The 18,265-nt window shown below is 45.3% G+C and overlaps 2 protein-coding genes across 2 annotated transcripts in view; one reads left to right on the top strand and one right to left on the bottom strand.

The window, feature by feature from the left end:
- Positions 1-18,265, top strand: part of LOC8026098 (cap-specific mRNA (nucleoside-2'-O-)-methyltransferase 1) — a 48,994-nt gene that overhangs the window by 17,169 nt on the left and 13,560 nt on the right. The window contains exons 13-19 of the mRNA XM_029976263.3: positions 416-488; positions 3,309-3,501; positions 4,550-4,668; positions 6,228-6,324; positions 9,819-9,951; positions 12,457-12,642; positions 17,847-17,903. Of these exons, the coding sequence (XP_029832123.2) occupies positions 416-488; positions 3,309-3,501; positions 4,550-4,668; positions 6,228-6,324; positions 9,819-9,951; positions 12,457-12,642; positions 17,847-17,903 (858 nt within the window). The remainder of the gene's footprint in view (positions 1-415; positions 489-3,308; positions 3,502-4,549; positions 4,669-6,227; positions 6,325-9,818; positions 9,952-12,456; positions 12,643-17,846; positions 17,904-18,265) is intronic.
- On the bottom strand, positions 15,417-17,131 carry LOC120847883 (tigger transposable element-derived protein 6-like). The gene has a single exon (XM_040219810.2). The coding sequence runs from the start codon at positions 16,974-16,976 to the stop codon at positions 15,438-15,440; it is 1,539 nt and encodes a 512-aa protein (XP_040075744.2). The 5' UTR covers positions 16,977-17,131; the 3' UTR covers positions 15,417-15,437.

Below are 18,265 nucleotides of genomic sequence, written 5' to 3'. Positions count from 1 at the left end.
AAAAAGAAAAATGCTCGCTAACAAGTAGTATCTTTCCCCGAAATAAATGCTAGAGGCGCCCAGCGTGTCGTTTCCTGGGTCGATGAACACTATTCCTAGAGGTGTGTGTCGGCTCATGGAGAAGTTTGGTCATCTTTTGACTTGGGTAAAGTCATCCTCTTCAAACTAGTTAAAAAAAAGTTTTCTTTTCTTGCACTCTTTTTTTTCCAAAAAACTTACATTCACGAAATTTGAGCATGATAAAAGCACCACCCGAAGACATCTTTGCAAAAAGCTTAATTGCACTCCGTTCATTGGTTTATTTGTACAAAATTCTTTTATGCCCGAATAGCTCTCGGAAGCACACCGTATGTTCTGACGAAGTGACTTTTCAGGAGAATGGACTAACATTTCGTGTCTCCCCCGCCGGTTTCAGGGCGGCGATGAAGATGGCCAACATCGACTGCGCCTTCGACTTCATGTTCACTAACCCCGTGGACAGCGAAGGGGTAAGAAGAGTGTGCACCACTTTTATGAAAACTTTATCGGGAATTGTGTTAGCTTACCTCAAGCGTCTTCTTCTGTATCCTCGGTGTAATGACGAGACCTGCAGCCTACAGAATGCCAAACAGAACAGAACCGTTTATTGAGGACGCCATACTTTATATACACACACAGGGACACCATGTTGCCAACCGAGCATCTGAAACCGAAACTGGACAATTTCAATAATTCACACAATACACAACACTCGGGTGTCTTCGAGCTATGCATATGTGCAATGTTTGTTTGTCTTGACGGTCTGTCCATATTTACTTGCTTTCCATCCTTGTATGAAGCCTTGCTTGGGGGCCGGCACTTTGTCTCTGCACCCTCTCATTCTATGTATTACCACGGGGGACACTTTCAAGCGCATTACGGGCGGGTTTGGCAAACTAGAAGTGAACAGAAGCTACAAAACTTGACTTTTGATGATACTTTGTTTTTTTAAAGCGTAAAGGCTGGTTCGCACGCTTGCAGCCGCTTATGACCGAATGCCTTAAAACATCTTAGGATCTCTCGGGTAGCCAAGGAGCACTTAGCATTTTCCTATTTCATATTTCTTTCGTGCATCATTCTTTCTTTTTTGGCTCGAATAACTTTTGACAATGTTATGGTGGACTATTTCTCATAGATAGTATGTACATTTGATCTTGCAAAATCCGCAGAACCTTCGCCCACTGAAATGCAGTTCCGGGGTCACTTCATAGATGGTGGCAGCATGCCAGTTTGCACTTTCTCGTCGTAAGAAATCGCAAGAACTCGCTCGTAAGCTGTCGCAAGTGTGTGAACGTGAACTTGAATTCAAACAAACGTTAAAAGCTGTATTGCAGAGACCTTGTAAAATTATGCTTCTTAAGTTTTATTTCAATCTTATTAGTAGGAGCATCGTAATAGCCAGTTAAAATTTCGACGTAGACCCGCAATGCAGTGGTGTCACTTGGAGGGGGGGGGGGGGGGGGGGGTGATGATGATGATGATAGGTGGACTGCCCCAATTGCAGTTCTCAGGGAGGGTGCAGCTGGGCAGGGAAAGTGTGGGTGGGGGGGGGGGGGTGTTGCCACTGACCCTAGTGACTGCTGCAACGTGTAGGAAAGCGTGAGAGTGGAGAGAAAAACTAGCAAAAGTGATGTCATCAGCGGGTTTAGATGACCCGTTAGCTGACTCGGGGATGCCGTCAATGACGTCATGACACTGGACAGGCGAGAAGACAGAGAGGATTGCCGCGTACCCCGACGGCAATCGCTGCGCATAATTTTTCATATAAATATGGTTTACATTTACTTTTGCCCAAGTTAAATGCGGTAACCAAATGCACAGGACCAAAAGCCATAGAAGTTTGCTCCCAACTCTTATTTCTTGAAAAGTGCATCAACTTCCATTTAAGGGCTTGACTTTAGTGCACAGTGCAAGATACTATATTTTCGCGCATATTACCCGCCCCTGCATATAACCCTCACCCCCAACCTATTACTCCCAGAAGCACAAAAGAATTCCTCGCATATTGCCCAATCTAGCTACTCAAAGTAATGTCCAGATCTCGCTAAAAACCATATCTTTATTTTGAATACACTCATGGCGGTGCCTCGTCGCAGATGGCGTCGTCATCCGTGTTGTCGAGGCAATTTCTAATGCTGTACTTTTTGAAGCTGTTCTCCACCATTTCGTCTAGAAAAGTCGCGGTAACGCGACTTTTGGATTGTCGACATGATGTGACCGCAACCTCTTCTTTCCTCTATTAACTTCGCTATCGTTTCTTCAAGGTCGGGGTGGGCATTAGTCTTGGGAATGCAAAACAATCTGTGGTCATGGCTTGCAGTTTGCGGTTTCTCATTTTTCCTCCATTCTCGCACGCACGATTCGTGAACGTCGTAGCTGTCGTAGTTCCAGCTCGTTACTTGATTTCCGATCTCTCTGGCAATGAACTCTTCGACATCATGGCATGGCCATTGATTTCTTGGAGCTTGCAAAAACAAAACAAAAGTGGCTACCCGAAAAAAAAAAAAAAAAGAAGGTGGGGAGAAGGAACTTGTGAAAAGTAGCTTTTTAGGAGGGAATGGAGAAGAGGGACTCTGGAGAATCTATCCCTTCGACTTTGTGCGAGTTGCCGCAAAGCTACACTGCCTACCAAAATTTGTGTGTAACCCACATCCCAACTACGCCTTCAATTTTCTTTAAATATTGATGCTGGTTACGTGAGAAAATACGGTACTCTTTAGGCGAGGGCGCGTAGCACTGCGAATGCTGCGACGCAGTCGACCAGATAAAGTCCTATTGGTGCTCATTTGTGTAGCCTATGCCAACAGCTTTTCCGCCAACTAAGCAGTGCAACTAAAAGAAAAAGGAAAACAAAAAGTGTCTTGTTGCCGCGACACTTGGGTTCACGCACTTTCCGCTCGGCGCGTCTGCTCTGACTTCAAAGGATCCTGGCTTGAATGCTGCTCTGGCAATCTCTCTGCTTCAGTGCGCTCATAAAGCTGTTCTTGCCGCCGTTGAGACACAAAACTATGATTAGTTATGAAAACACGCGTAACGCCAGCGCTAAAATTTACCTGACACAATATACTTCCTGAAAATGACTTTAAAAACAAGCATGTCTCCTATAGAGACGCATGAGACGCTGGTCCCGTGACAGCCCACCATTAGCTGCTTATCAAAGAGCCACCTGGCGGCACCGCTTGCAACCACGTCGAGGCGAGGACTTTATCTGGCTGCTGCGACGCATGCGCCGTACACACTTGTATATCTTAACACTGTGGTTTAGTGTGAAGGGTGCTGCACGTTGGCAGAAGTCACTGGTGGGTCCGGACGAGCTGCTGTACTTTGCGGATGTGTGCGCGGGCCCTGGCGGCTTCTCGGAGTACGTGCTGTGGCGCAAGGGCTGGCAGGCCAAGGGCTTTGGCTTCACGCTGAGGGGCCCCAACGACTTCAAGCTGGAGGAGTTCTTTGCGGGACCCCCGGACACCTTTGAGCCCCACTACGGTAGGCGCTCAGTCTTTTTTTAAAGCGTGAAGTGACTTTTAACGGGACCCCTCAATCTCAAAGTTTTGTCCATCCATCCGTCTCTGCATTTCCTGCTAAATCTGCAGAGAAATTGAGGTCGCATGATTTGACGTGACGAGACCTATATACAGTAAAACCTCATTATAACAAAGTTGAAGGAGCGGTCGTAATTATTTCGTTATAACCATTAGTTTGTTATAGCCAATGTCCATTTCTTCCCACTATTAGCAAGCAAGGGGAATTATGATTGCTTTGTTATATCCATTAGTTTGTTATATCCCGTTTTGTTATAACGAGGTTTTACTGTACACCAATTTAGTCTCCCCGCTAAATTTGGTGGGAAAATTGATGTTACGTGATTTAAACACCGATTCAGTTTCCCTGCTAAATACAGTGCAATGTGCTTATAACGATAATGTGAAAAACCCGAAATGTCAGTCGTTATAACCGGTTATAGCAGTATAAGGACTTGAAACTAATCGTCTTTAGTCTAGAGACTAGAAATTGATTGTTTTAAGCGGTACATCATTACATGTGGTGTCGTTATAAGTGGATTGCGCTGTACAGCGGACAAATTGTTGTCACGTGACCTGACATCATGGGACCTATACAGCCATTCGGTTTCCACGCTAGATTTAGCTGGGATACTGATGTCATGATGTCACATGGTCTATGCACCAATTCAGTTTCCCTGCCAAATTTAGCTGGAAAATTAGTGTCACGCTAAATTTGGCAGGAAAATTGCTGCTGTAAGTGTTTCTGTTCCCGTCTGCCATACCAGATGCCCAAACGGTTACTGTCGAGACCGGTTATAACGAAGTCGGTTTATAACGAAATAGCGGCTACAGCGAAGCGATCACGATTTCCCATTCCCTTCTGCACTTCGTTATAACCGAAGTCGGTTATAACGAAATAGTGGATATAGCGAAGTGATTACCGATTCCCGTTGACTTCTTTATAACTGGTCTTGACGGTACTGCTGTCAGTACGACTTCAAAGCATTTTGCTGAACAAAACTGTGTTGCAGGTCTCAAAGACATTGATGGCGATGGCGACATCTACGTCCCAGAAAACGTCAGGGCTTTCTCGAAGTTTGTGAAGAACAGCACAGACAACAAGCTGTGTCACTTCGTCATGGCTGACGGTGTAAGTTCTTATTTTTGGGGGGGGGGGGGGTAAGGGAGTTTCATTAGGTTTTAGTAACATTTCTTGAGCATGTAGTTGAGTGCCTACGACTACAATTTCAGGCCTTTGGTTTTCACTTTGTCACAAGGACCGATGTTACGAGTCGACTGTTAAGACGCGTCAAGCGACCCTGATGTCTCGGACGGAATGTCTTTAATCACGTGCGCTCGTGACCACATCACCGTCTGTGCTTGGCAATGGTGCTGCAAGCTTAAAGGGAAAATAAAAAACATTGAAGCACAATGAAGCCTCTAACAGGTACATCCATCTACAGCAAAATCGACTTGGTAAAAGCGTATCACCGAATTCCTGTGGAACCGGCAGACATAGTGAAAACGGCCATCATTACACCGTTCGGACTGTTCGAGTATGTCCGTATGCCCTTCGGTTTGCGAAACGCTGCTCAGACGTTCCAGAGATTCATTGACAAGGTCACGCGAGGTCTGCCTTTTGTTTTCAATTACATGGACGAACTTGTAGCTAGTGCCACACCAGACGAGCACGAGCAACACCTCAGAGTTTTATTCGACCGGCTACAGGAATTCGGCCTTGTCCTGAACCCTACTAAGTGCGTCTTCGGAGTGGATAACTTAGAATTCCTTGGCCATCGCATGACACAGCTAGGAATCCAGCCGCTGGAAGACAAGGTAAAGGTGATTCGCGAGTTTCCGCTACCACATCACCGTTTCTGCTTGGTGATGGTGCTGCAAGCTTCAAGGGAAAATAGAAAACAACGAAGCACAGGGCCCCTACATCGACAGTTATGTGGCAGAATCCCTTTAATTGCTCGAGTTGCAAGGAATCTTATTTGGTGAAAGTATAATACGGGTATTCCCTTGATCTCTGTACAAATTTGGGGTATAGACGCTTTGGCGGAGTCAGTTACTGGAGCCGCCACCAGTCGGTGCGCCCTCCGGGCCGCCATGGCCGACCTTCAGTTTCTCGTTGTATGTGCTGCGCCGGCCGACACCGGAGCTTTGTTTTTGTGTTCTTTTACGTTCCGCGTTGAAATCGTGTGTTTTCTTTAAGTCTTCTCGATATTTCGGGCTTTCTTTTAATCAGTTGATATCTATATTCGAACATAGCTCTTGTATTTTCTTATTTATGGTAAGGAATCGGACAGCGAATGGGTCGACGATGCAAGATTAAGAGTCTTTAATGACCATATAAGTTCATCCCATTCTTACGTCTTTGTCGCTAATAAAGGGCAGTCAACCCCATTATGACATATGGAAATTTCAACTGACGCAGTAAGGCTATCGCAGTCATGCTTCTCGCTGCATGAGCGCGCTTTAGACAATTTTTCTGTAGGTAAAAGCCGGACCGCATGTAAGCGCTTTAGCGAGCGACGGCGACAACCACGAGAGTCAGCGATGAAGATTTCTCACCGTCACCCTTTTCCCCATGTGTGTTGCCCGCATGGGGAACATTTGTCCCCGTGTGCTCCGGACGGGTTTCCCTATTTGGTGCTGTTTGGGTCGTTGCACCGTGGTGCAATTCATCCCCGTTTTCCTATGCAGGGATTCTCGGTGGAGGGTCAAGAGAACATCCAGGAGATCTTGTCGAAGCGTCTCTACCTCTGCCAGTTCTACACAGCGCTCTCGGTGCTGCGTGAAGGTAGGTTCCCAGCGTCGGTCGGACGACAAGAAGCCGATTTTCGCAATAGCACGCCCCCGGAAATAAAGCATTTTCTGGGACGGAAACTCCTGCAACGCAGACGCAAATGTTTACGTCTTAGTATTTTGGCACAACCTCGATTATGGTAACACTGGTCTTAATATATCTGAATATACCCTAGCACCCCTACATTTTTCAGGCAGTAAATAATAAAAGATTTGCAAATTTTTTATGCAAACTGATGTGCTAAAGTAACCATCTTTTCCCCTTAAATGGTTCACGACTGCAACATGCTGCCCGGTTTACTAGTAAAGCTACCTTCTGTTTACTCACTTTTCAATGAAATACTAACTGTTGGGAAGTTGCCGTTTTATCTCTTGTTTTGTTCTGTGCTGTGTTTGCTGTATTTATGTGTTCCTTTATGCCCTCCCTACTGTAATGCCTTCTGAGCAATGTACAGCATGTTCTCCCAATAAATTTACGAGGTCTTTTTCGCTGGAAAAATGAACTATGCTGCACCAAACTCTCTTTCTCTGCCGAAGTGTTACGCTAGCGGTCCAAATTAAATGCCAAAGTTTCAGAACTTATAATTTTCAAAAGGAAAACGATGGAGATAACAAGGAAAACGATGGAGATAACAAAATAAAACTTTGTATTGGTAACAAAAAAGTTTGTTCAAACAAAAACAAAAATTTAGGAAGATAAGCAGTAACCGATTCAGGGATTGTGAGCCGGTAGTGCAAGTTAAAGATGTAAGGTCAAAGTCTGTTTCCCCCGAAATAACGTCACCGTGAACCCACTCCTTCGGAGCGTCGCTACCGCGGTTGGTAAGGCTGTGCAATGTTTGAGACAAAGCCAACAGGTAAATAAAGATTTGCTGGAATGCCGCACACAGACGTTTGTAAAACGTCCCATTTCGAGCTTCGTGTTCGTGATGCCGTCCATGCCATGCCTTGCTGCAAGGCCGCCACAACCCTCGTTGATAGCACGCCGTGCACGGGTGCACGGATGTATGCACCAAACAAGGAAGTTGCACAAGAGCCCACTCCTTGTGATTCACAAGGCGCCCAACTTGGCCCGACGCCTAAGCGTTTGCTGACGCAATCGAAGGTTTTCCCGCTTCCCCAGCATGGCTCTTCGTGGCTTCTTTCAACTGTTTGCTCGTTGCGCCTGGTTGGTTTTTCCATTTTCTTGTTGACTCTTTTTTGTTTGTTTTACCAACGAAGGTAGCATAGCGGTGTTAGAAACGTGCTTTCACAGAACAAACATTCGCTCTGTATGCCGATCGGCAGTGCCCATCGCGCGTATGCAAGCAACGGACTTTGCGACAGTAAGACATTCTTTCGTCAGCATTTCCTGCGTAAAACAATAAAACTTATTCGAGTTTTTAGTTAAATGTATCTCTTGTGCAGCCGTGCTAGGTATGTACAGAAAAATGGGAGTTTTTGTAATCTCTTTCATAAAGTTTTGTGCTTACCCCCCGAGACATGGCCCACCCCACTTTTTTTAGGAATTTGGGGTGGCAGGGGGTAGGCAATGACTCGGGATATTGCGGCATTCATATTTTTCTAAGTGTTGATTGCCATTGAGCCCCATTGAGCCCCATTGAGCGCGCTTCTCACCGAGCACCAATGCACTGTGTAGAAGCATCACCTGCGGATGCGAGCTTCGCGAGTGTTGCTTCTCTGCAGTGCATTGGTGCTTGGTATGAAGTGCACTCAATGGTCTAATGCACTGGGATGAACACTTGGAAAAGTATAAATTATCGCAAATGCCCGCTTGGGAGAAAAGCACACTTTCAAAGGAGGATGGTGTACGCGTGTGCCTCGTGTATTTGGAAAGAAATGGAAACTTTGTGAATACTCAAAATTAAACTCTGACTGTTATGGAAGGGTATATGTTAGGCAGCGATGCTCTGACAACCTGCGTTCATCATGCGCAATTCCTTTTTTTTTTTTCTTTTTTTTTTTTTTCTCACATTTGAGATTGAAGGAAGAATATTGTCATATAGCAAGATTTACATTCACTCCATTTGGTATAGTTGAGCTTCTCTATAGAAATAATTTTTTGTCTAATCCGTCTTTAACTTGCCATCTCAAGACATCAGACTTCCTAAGATCACAGTCCATAAATATAGATAGATTAAAATTAGCTTATAAATGGACAAGTGGAGGCATGGAAACAACCTTCATGAGTTTAGCTGGGTTTTCATTTAAGCATGGTGCAATGGTAATCAAAGGCATGGAGGCACTACAGTCGAACCTCGTTATAACGAGCATCAGGAGCAGAAATTTGTTTGCTATATGCAATATTCGTTATAAAAGTACACACAGAAATCAACACGAACGTTCTCGCAATCGAGCTTGTGCAAGAACGTGCACAGCACTAAGATATAAAAACACGCTTTCGTGGACCACAAGATCCTTACCTGTCACTAAGCAGCATTAAAAAAATAAATCAAAGCGTGAGGATATCAGTTTGCGACACGGGAAACAACGTTAGCTGGATCTATTATTTAATTTATTTGAAGACGTGATTTTGGGCTGGTGCCTCTTCAGCTGGAGCCACCGTGCTAGAGCCAACCTCTGCTCGTGCTAAAATCCTCATGTCCTAACAGACACGGCAGATTGATTGCTTTTCTTTGAAGAAGCTGACCAGACACTTGCAAATTTCGCACTGTTACTTCTTTAGACCATGAAAACAGAGTCTCTTTCACGTCCGCGTCCTGGCAAAGCCCAAGTCTTGACAGTCTTGTTTGCATAGCAGACTTCAATCTTCTTCCTTGCACTCAGGACGGTAGATATCGTGCTTGTTGCAAGCTCAAAGTCCGCAGTGATGTCTTTTTTCTTCCGACTGCTGTCCACCGCCCTCAAAACCTTCACTTTTTGTCTCCGGAGATACAGCTTTTCGCTTCGTCGCCATTTGGAGCTCCGCTACGACTGGCGTGGTTGGCAGTTGGCATTAGTTTGCACTGGTTCTTGATGCCTCGCATAGGAGCCAGCAGTGGCATAACTGCCGTTATTTGCTCGGTTCATTGGTGGCGCTACCTTCCAAAACATACATTTTTGCACATTGGGCAATCAATACTTAAGGAATTTTTTGTTTAGAAATTACTTTTTCTATTTTTTAATAACCTTCATAGTATTTTGTGAGGCAAGAAAAGCAGGAATTGCTTTGCTATAACCGATAACGTGTCAAATTTCACGGTTTCGGTTTCGTTATATAACTAGAACTCCCATAGAAATAAAGCATGACCAAGCAAACTTCGTGATTAGTTCGCTATATCCGATAATTTGCTATATCAGTGTTTGTTATAAAGAGGTTCAACTGTATTTGATATTCAATTAGAAAATATTCAGTCAAAACCACTATTCGCTTTGAACTGAGAATTTTCTATATATTTGCGCATGATCACTACAGTAGTCGCTGTACAATTCTTTCCAGGAAACATCCGGTACTAAAACAATACTTAAAAAAAAACTATTTTTTCTCAGGTGGCCACTTTGTCTGCAAGTTGTTTGACATCTTCACCCAGTTCAGTGTGGGGCTGGTGTACCTCATGTACCGGGCCTTCGAGCAAGTCTCCATCTTCAAGCCCAACACCAGCCGGCCTGCCAACTCGGAGAGGTTCGTGGTCGCTCCTGCTGCAGTTGTTTGCCAGCTTAAAAGGGATACTGCAACGAAGTTATAGCACCTATTGATTGCCTAAACGTCAACCACGTTCTGGCCACACCATGGAGACGCCAATTTTTGTATCGAAAAGACACCAAAACATAATTTAGGGGGGGGGAACACTACCCAGAAAAGTCAACTTCTGTACCGCTTGCTTGATTTCAATCAAATTTGCAGTGCAAGCTTGTGAGTGGCAAGACCATCCCCACCGAATTACATTGTCCTATTTCAATTCTGAAACTTGTTACGAATGTTACAATATGGAAGTCAGTGTGTACGCTTAAAAAACTATTGTTTCAAAACAAAATAAAAATTTGTTTTTTTATGTGTAATATAGTCGTAGGAATACCCTAGCACATACCCAGCTAGTTATTTTGCTATATTACATTTTTTTTTCATATGTTCACTTTAATGTATAAGAGGATTAAAATGTTTTTTTTTTCATGTCTGCACTTTTTCACAAACATAGTTTTTTAGCGTAAAAGAATGTTAAAGTAGAAAAACTAACCAGCCAGGCATGTTCCTCACAAAATTCTATCCCAGAAAACCACCTAAGAATAATTCTCTGTTGTGTAATGGAAAAACTATAGTTTTCCTAAAGTGAAATTTATGCCGAAAAGTGGAACTAGAAAAAAGGTATTCAAAGTGCTTCAACCCCTACCTTTTCTTTAGCATTGGTGGACCGAAAATAATTTATAAAAAGTTAACTATGCAATGTAAACTAATGAAACTTTCTAGGAATACTCTCTAGATATTGGTGGATGTAAATATGTATTGTATTTTTTCAAAATCAACTTTTTTGCAGAAACTGTTTTTTCTGGGTAGTGTCCCCCCTTAAAAGGAAAAATCCGAATGTTGTTATGTAACTCTGACCTTAAAAGCAGTGCCACTCTAAGCTGTGTGTGCATGAGCCCTGTTGAACCGGATTTCTTTCTGTCCCGGCCTGTTTAACTCTTGCGGGGAGGGGCGACTTAAAACGACCAGGTTGTTACGCGAAGCTCGACGCACTAGACACTTCCAATGTCTATCGGCGGCAGGTTTAACTAGGCAAGCCTGGTCAGGACATCGTCTGCGAAAGCCAAAACAGGCAACCCGAAACAGGTTTGTTTTTTTTCTCTTTTTAACGAGGTAAGTTTTTCCATTGATATTTGTACAGCTCCGCCGCTCGGCAACAACGAACGCGTTACAACCTGGCCGTCTTAGTTGCCCCTCCCCGCTCCCCGCAGGAGTTGAATGGGCCGAGAGAGAAGGGAAATCCAGCTCGACAGAGGTCGCGTGCACGCAGCTTGTCGTCTCGTTTTTGCTTAGCGGCGCTGCTTTTAAGTTGAGAGTGACGTAACGACATTGGGTTTATTCCATTAAATTCATGTTTTGGTGTCTTTTCGGGCAAAAAATTGGTGTCTCCGTAATGTGGCCAGGACATGGTTGACATTTAGACAATGTAATGGGTGCTGGAATTTTGTTGCAGTATCCCTTTAAGGCTGGTTCACACACTTGGAACTGCTTACAACCGTGTGCACTGAAACCTCTTGGGATGTCTCACGACGAGACAACTCACTGTCGCCATCTATCGGATAGTTGAGGAAAGCATTTTCTTATGCTTTCTATTTTTTTCACGCATCATTCTTTTTTTTTTGGCTCTTAAATTTTTTGTCAATGCTACTATAAACGACCATTTCCCATTGGTAGTATGTACATTTGATGTCGCAAATACCGCAAAACCTTCGCTCTAGTGAAATGCAGTTCCAGAGTCCGTTCATAGAGGGCGCAAGCGTGCCGGCGTGTTCTCTCGTCGTACGAGATCGCAAGAACTCAGTCACAAGCAAACGCAAGTGTGCAAACGGGCCCTTAAGAAATGCAGGGTGGGGTGAGTCCCACGCATCTTATTATGGCTACAGCGAGAATACAATGTTACTGGCGAGCATTACCCAAAAAACACCCGCCGGTAAAAGTTTAATTGGTTCAGATTTATCCGCAAAAAGAAAGACATATATTTCGAGGTAACGACGGCAGAAAGATTAAAGGTTTAATCACAGCACCGGCTCAGTGCTCCTGAAAAGAGGCCACCCAAGTTTCTTTTTTGACAAAAAGGGTGTTCATTCTTTATCTCATCAAGGTTTGTTTGAGGCAGTTGGTAATTGTGGCATTTTGGTAGCAGAGCACTAAGTTTACTTTTGTGTCGCAACGAAAGCCATAGAGGCCGGTTTACATGGCGCCATTTTCTTATATTACGTTATGGTATGGAAGCTCACGTCTTCTTACGTTTTGAGTCACCTGGACATCCGTGCTTTGTACGAAGCGTGGCAACCAATCGAAGAGGTAGCTTTGCACGCAACGTAGGAAGCACGGATGTCTTGGCGATTCGTAACGTAACGTAAGAAAACGTAAGCAAGTTACCCCCGTGCGAACGAGCCTCAAGGGCCGTCGTTGATGGGAGCGTGTGCATGGCTCTGTTCCCAGGTACATAGTGTGCAAGTGGCGGCGGAAAAACACCAAAGACATCGAAGACTACATGTACGAGCAGTGCTGCCGCTTCGAGCAGATCTCCAGTCCAACGACTGACACGGACATCATAGAGGTCGTGCCCCTGGAGATCCTCAACGACGACGACCGCTTCTTCAACTACATCCTCAACTCGAACAACAGGTGTGGTCGGCGGCAGTAGGTGGCGCTGTCCGTCACCCGGAATTGTAACGTTCGGTTGTGGAGAATGTTCAATCAGTGCTCGTTTTTAGCAGCCGTATGAAATTCTTTACCATGCTTCATTAATTTCATATTTGGAAATGAACCGTAAAGAGGTTTAACCTTACTGGGTTTTCTGTTATTTTTCAATTGGAGACCAGTTAATTGTGGAAATTAGAAGCTTTGGCTAGATGCTGCAAGCTGCCGCAGCGTTAAGAGGGTTCTGCTGTGTCCATCTGTCCAATGCAAAATTGAGCAAAAGCATTCCAATTGGCTGTCATAGAGTGTACAAAGGAAGTTTTGCTGTCTCTGTTACCCCAATTTGCTTCTATGCAGTTTTCTAGTATTTCTAGATACAATGATCAGCTGTCAAAGGTGTAGAGAAACTGCCTGAATAAAAGCAGCATTCTTAATTTTGTCAAAGAAAACCAGGTGAAATGTAAATTTTGCATTGGCAAGGTGTGCCAGCACTACTATTATGGGACTTAACGTCACATGACATTGTACTATGTAACATGACGGCCCGTGACACCAAGATTTGACACCGTGACGTCAGGTCAAAACTATGTTGTCCACTTCCTAAAACAATTCTTTAATGTGTTCTAAACAAATTTGCATTGTCACGTTTTAAACGCTGTATTCGAATAATATAGCACTTTAGAAATTAAAGGGGTTAGGACAGGCCAGAAATGAAATATGAGAACTGTATGACTAGGACCCATTGTATGTTGCTATGATCCTGCTAAATTTGTTTTGAAAATGGCGCGATAGTTTCTCGAGGATAGCATTGGGGTTGCCGAGTTGCTTGAGCGGCTTTGATCGTACCGCAGCAAGGTGAGCTTGGGTGATCAAGGGGGTGCCTAGAATGAGAGAACATTCAGGATTACGTGGTTTCTGGGCACCATGGTGTGACTAACTTCGGTAGTGTGTCGTCGAGTCACCAGATGAAAATGATCGAAATTCGTAAATTGATCTTTGCGATTACTGGAGCCCTAAAAATCACAAGACTGTGTATATGCTAAGTAGCCTTTGACCATTCCATTTAAAGAATAATCTATCCGTTTAATTTTGTAGCGTGAGCCACACTGGCCGAGGTTGAGCAGTTTCGCATGGCTCCCAAAGAGCCGTGCTGCGCATGCGCGAGGAGCAGTGACGTCACACGACGCACAGCTGGCGCGCCGGAGCCGCCGTTGCCACGCTTGCTTTGCCGGTCTGCGCATTCCAGAGGAGTGACGTCATAGCCGCGGCAGACGCACTGGCCCCGCCGCGTACCCAGCTGTGCGCCTCCGTTGCAGCCCCACACATTTTTTTCTGTCCTAACTCCTTTAAGGTTGCTACCATTCTTTTTTTTTTTTTTTTCACATGTTATTAATTTTTATTTGAAGATTAGGGCCCAGGTACAAGAAAGTTCTGTGTCCAGCTTATGCAATTTTACATTCAGAATTATAGTAAACTGTAAGGGCTTGTCAACTACATTTTATTTTCTATTGGCTGCCTCCAGGGATGGGCAAAATACATGCAAATATGTATCGAAATACAAATACAAAATACTTAGTCAAAAATGTATTTAACTACAAATCTAACTACATTTCCAAAAGAGCATTTAATTACAAGATACAAATGCAACCAAATGTATTTAGTCTCCTCCAAATACTTTTCCAAATACATTCCTCAAAATTTGCGTCAGCGACTTCAGGGCACCTGCAACGGATTTCTGGGTATCTCAATTTAATTTTGCATTGCACACTCGGGAGTTAGTGTGCGAGGCTCTAGTAACGTAATAGAAAGATAATCACTAAAAAAATGTCATCAGCTCTGATGTAATAGGTGAAAAAAGTACAGAGCTTCAAGCAGCTTTTTTTGTCGATTACATTTTGGTATAGACCAGGGGTGGCCAAACCGCGGCTCGCGAGCCGCATGCGGCTCTTTACTGGTCCAAGTGCGGCTCGCGGATCCCTCGTAAGTGGTCACCCCCTCCCTCGCCCCTTTCCGCGTTCCCCCAGGAAAAAAAGAAGGAATTTCAGGCAGAATAAAGTATAGCTCGCGGTTTGGCAGCCTTGTACCCCCATACGTACTGTCGTACAGCCTTGTCCACTCATACGTGCAGTCAGACTCCAAACCAAATTTAAATTTGCCCCCCCCCGCGGCTCTAAGAAGTTTCGTAGTGTCGTTTGCGGCCCTTAGGCCGGTTCAGCCTGGCCACCCCTAGTATAGACCAACAAGGAACGAAGACGACCAAGATGCGCAGCACTAGCTAGAGAATTTTTTATTGTTGCAACTCGCACCAGTTACGAAAATCTGGACGACCCGCGCATTTAGAATGTTCCAGGCAAACATATGGATGGAAATCAGGCTGGAAAGCATCACAGGTTGTCACAGGCACTTAGTAATCACAAAGTCACTAAACGCTTGTGCTTGATTGAGAAACACTGCATTCGGTGCAGAACATAGTTTTCTTCCCGCTCTGGACACGTCTTAGGATGAGCAAAATGAGTCGTGACAATAAATTTGAGGGATGTATTTTCGCCCACAAAATTGTATTTAATTACAATTGTATTTGAAATACCCACGTTTTAGTATTTAAATACACACGTCAAATACATTACCCAATTTGTAATTAAATACAAATGCCAAATACAGTCGAGCCCACTTATAACGAACTTGATCGCCACGCGGAATTTGTTCGTTGTATCCAAAGTTCGTAGTAAGTGGACCACCTATAATACAGGCAAAAAGAGCAAGCGAGAAGAAAGTTAACTTTATTTTTGAAAAAAGTCCATGATGCAAGTCTGCTTCTTCAAAGCTGATCGCATCACTGCCGTTTCTAATTTTTCCAGCGCGGTAATATGTTCATCACCAAGACCTCTGCTGCACACGAGTTCCTTAAGCGACGCGATGTAACCGATCGCGGTTGAAGCGTTCACAGCAACCGGCGGTAGAGCAGCATCCTCGTCATCGTCCTCGTCGGTCTCTGGGCAGTCGGGAAGGGCTCGCACTTCACGCACAATAGCTTCGTCAGTGCACGGCTCCGCGATGTCGGCGTCGTCATCAGCAGAAACGAAATCGTCCCAGGCAACGTCAGGTCCGGCCAGCTGCGTGTCAACGACGCGTTGCCACAAGTCCTCGTGCGACCGGCCTTCCTGTGGGTGATCTATGGCGTCCTCGGTGCCTGGGCCCATAAAACCCGCCTTGCGGAAGCAATTTGCTATGCACTCCGCGGTGAGTTCCATCCACGCCACCTTCAACATCTCCACGGCGGCAAGCAAGCTGATGCGAACCGGCATGGCGGCATCTGGCCGATCAATTGCGATCAACAAGCGTTGGATGACGCGCCGCCGGTAGCACACCTTGAACGCATGAATAATGCCCATATCCAGGGGCTGAATTTTGCAGGTTGCATTGGGAGGCAAGAAGAGTACTGTCACCGCACTCAAGGAAAGCTGCACACGGTGTGCCGCACAGTTATCCAGCACGAGCAGGACCTTCCTGTTTTTTCGTGCCATGTCGCGGTCAAACTCGACAAGCCACTCGGCGAATAAGTCGCGGCTCATCCAGGCTTTCGTATTGTTCCTGTAGCGTACGGGCACGTAGCTTCCAAAGCATCGCGGCTTACGTGACTTGCCAATAACAAAAGGTAGCCGCCGGTCACTGCCGTCCATATTGGCACAGAGAAGAACGGTTATCCGCAACTTGCTGTTCTTACCTCCCGCGCACTTGTCGCCTTTCAAGGCATGCGTTTTAGATGGCAACATCTGATAAAACAACGCAGTCTCGTCGGCATTGTAAACGTCCCGTGGAGCATAGCTCGCAATTGTTGGGAGGTTGTCGAAAAGCCATGCATCGACGTCCTCGTTGTTCACAGACGCGGCCTCGCCGACGACCGCCTTGAAAACAATTCCGTGGCGAGCCTTAAACTGGTGGAGCCATCCATTGCCTGGGCTGAAATCGGGAAAGTCCAAAAGGAAGGCGAAGTCTTTAGCCTTGGAGAGCATCAGCGGTCCACTGATCGGAACGTTGCGAGACCGGGCGTCTGCGAACCACTTCAGCAGTGCGTCCTCAACGTCCGCGTAGGTCGCCTTCCGAAGGCGCTTTCTTGTCGGGTTGGCATTCACGGTAGCACCAAGAATCTTTTCCTTGTCCTTAGCAATGGTCGAAATGGTCGATTTCGACAGTCCGTACTTCTTGACCAAATCGCCGTTTTTTGCACCTTGAGCAAGTTCATTAACAATGGCCATCTTCGTTGCAATGTCGACTGCTTTCCTTTTAGCACCTGAAGAGGTCGGCATACAGTCCGCCATCGCACCAGGCGGAAGTCAAGCCCTTGGACTCGCGCGTTGAGGCAACCTTCAAATCCCCGATCTGGGAAGAGCACGAATGCGGCAACGATGTCAACGCAGTGCCATCGCACAGAAAGAATCATCCGCGGGTCCGCGGTCCGGGGTGGCAACGGAGCAGCAACAAATGGAGAACCGGTTTGGGCCGGTAAAGCAGGCGCCGAACTTTCCGGATTGGTCGACGCAGATCACGTGGATGCATCCCGACGACGCGGGCGGCGCCACTTTCTCTTTCGTCACCGCGCGCGCGCGCTTTTTCGTTTTCATTTTTCAACGCGCGCTTTTTCTTTTTTTCTTTATTTTCTCCGCAAAGGAGCGTCCGGGGGACGCTCCGTGGGCGAAGTTCGTCTGCCGCGGGTTCGCAGTCGAGCGAAACCGCGCCAAGCACCGCCGGCTCGGTCAACTACGGGGGCCCGACAGCTTCGCGTTCGCTCTAACCGAGTGGTAAGGCCGCAACAGTTCGTTCTATGCGAGACACTGTGCCATTGCCCCAATGTATATTTTGACGGTAGCACCACCCTTGTTCGTACTAAGCGAGCGTTCGTTATATCTGCGGCCGTTATAAGTGGGCTCGACTGTACACAAAGTATTCAAAATACATATTTCAAATGCTTGTATTTGAAATACTGCCCATCCCTGGCTGCCTCTGAAGATGACAAAACTTTTTTAAACTGGTGTTCTATGGTTGCAACCTAATCTCTGGCTGCTAAGTTAGTTTGTTTATGATTTGTCTTTTGGAAAGCTAGCTGTTTCAAGCTTCTGTTTTCACATTGTAAGCCTGCAAACTTGGGTGGGCAAGCATTTAGTATTTATTACTTTTTTTGGCGGTGATAGGTTGGGACGACAGCAGGTAGTCCATTTGTCCAAGATCAAGGCATTTGCACAGAATGTGTGAGTTTCTTTTTAACTTGTTCTTGCATCTTGTTTTTTGTTGCTTTTTCTGTTTATGAATGTTTGCTTCAAGCACTTTTGTGATAAAACATCACGAACATTGAACCTTCTTACCCCAACTCTGGTTCCACAATCGTGTCTGGTCTGTAATGAATTTGTGGCTTTCTAAAAGCCATCTGCTCGATTAGCTCCTTGTAACTACATATCTTTCTAAGTTCATGGCTTCAAGATTCCTGAAAAGTTTGAAAAGCAACATAAATTTTGATGTGAAATGATCAAATAAAAGTGCAGCTCCATATGAAAGGGGGATCCTGCTAGAAGCCTCAGACTGGCATCTAACATGTTGCAAAAGGACTTGGCTT

Source organism: Ixodes scapularis, unplaced genomic scaffold (assembly GCF_016920785.2).
Source record: "Ixodes scapularis isolate PalLabHiFi unplaced genomic scaffold, ASM1692078v2 PGA_scaffold10__122_contigs__length_95168666, whole genome shotgun sequence".
Lineage (NCBI taxonomy): Eukaryota > Metazoa > Arthropoda > Arachnida > Ixodida > Ixodidae > Ixodes > Ixodes scapularis.
Note: the sequence above shows the minus strand (reverse complement) of the source record. Positions and strands in the feature narration are given on the sequence as shown.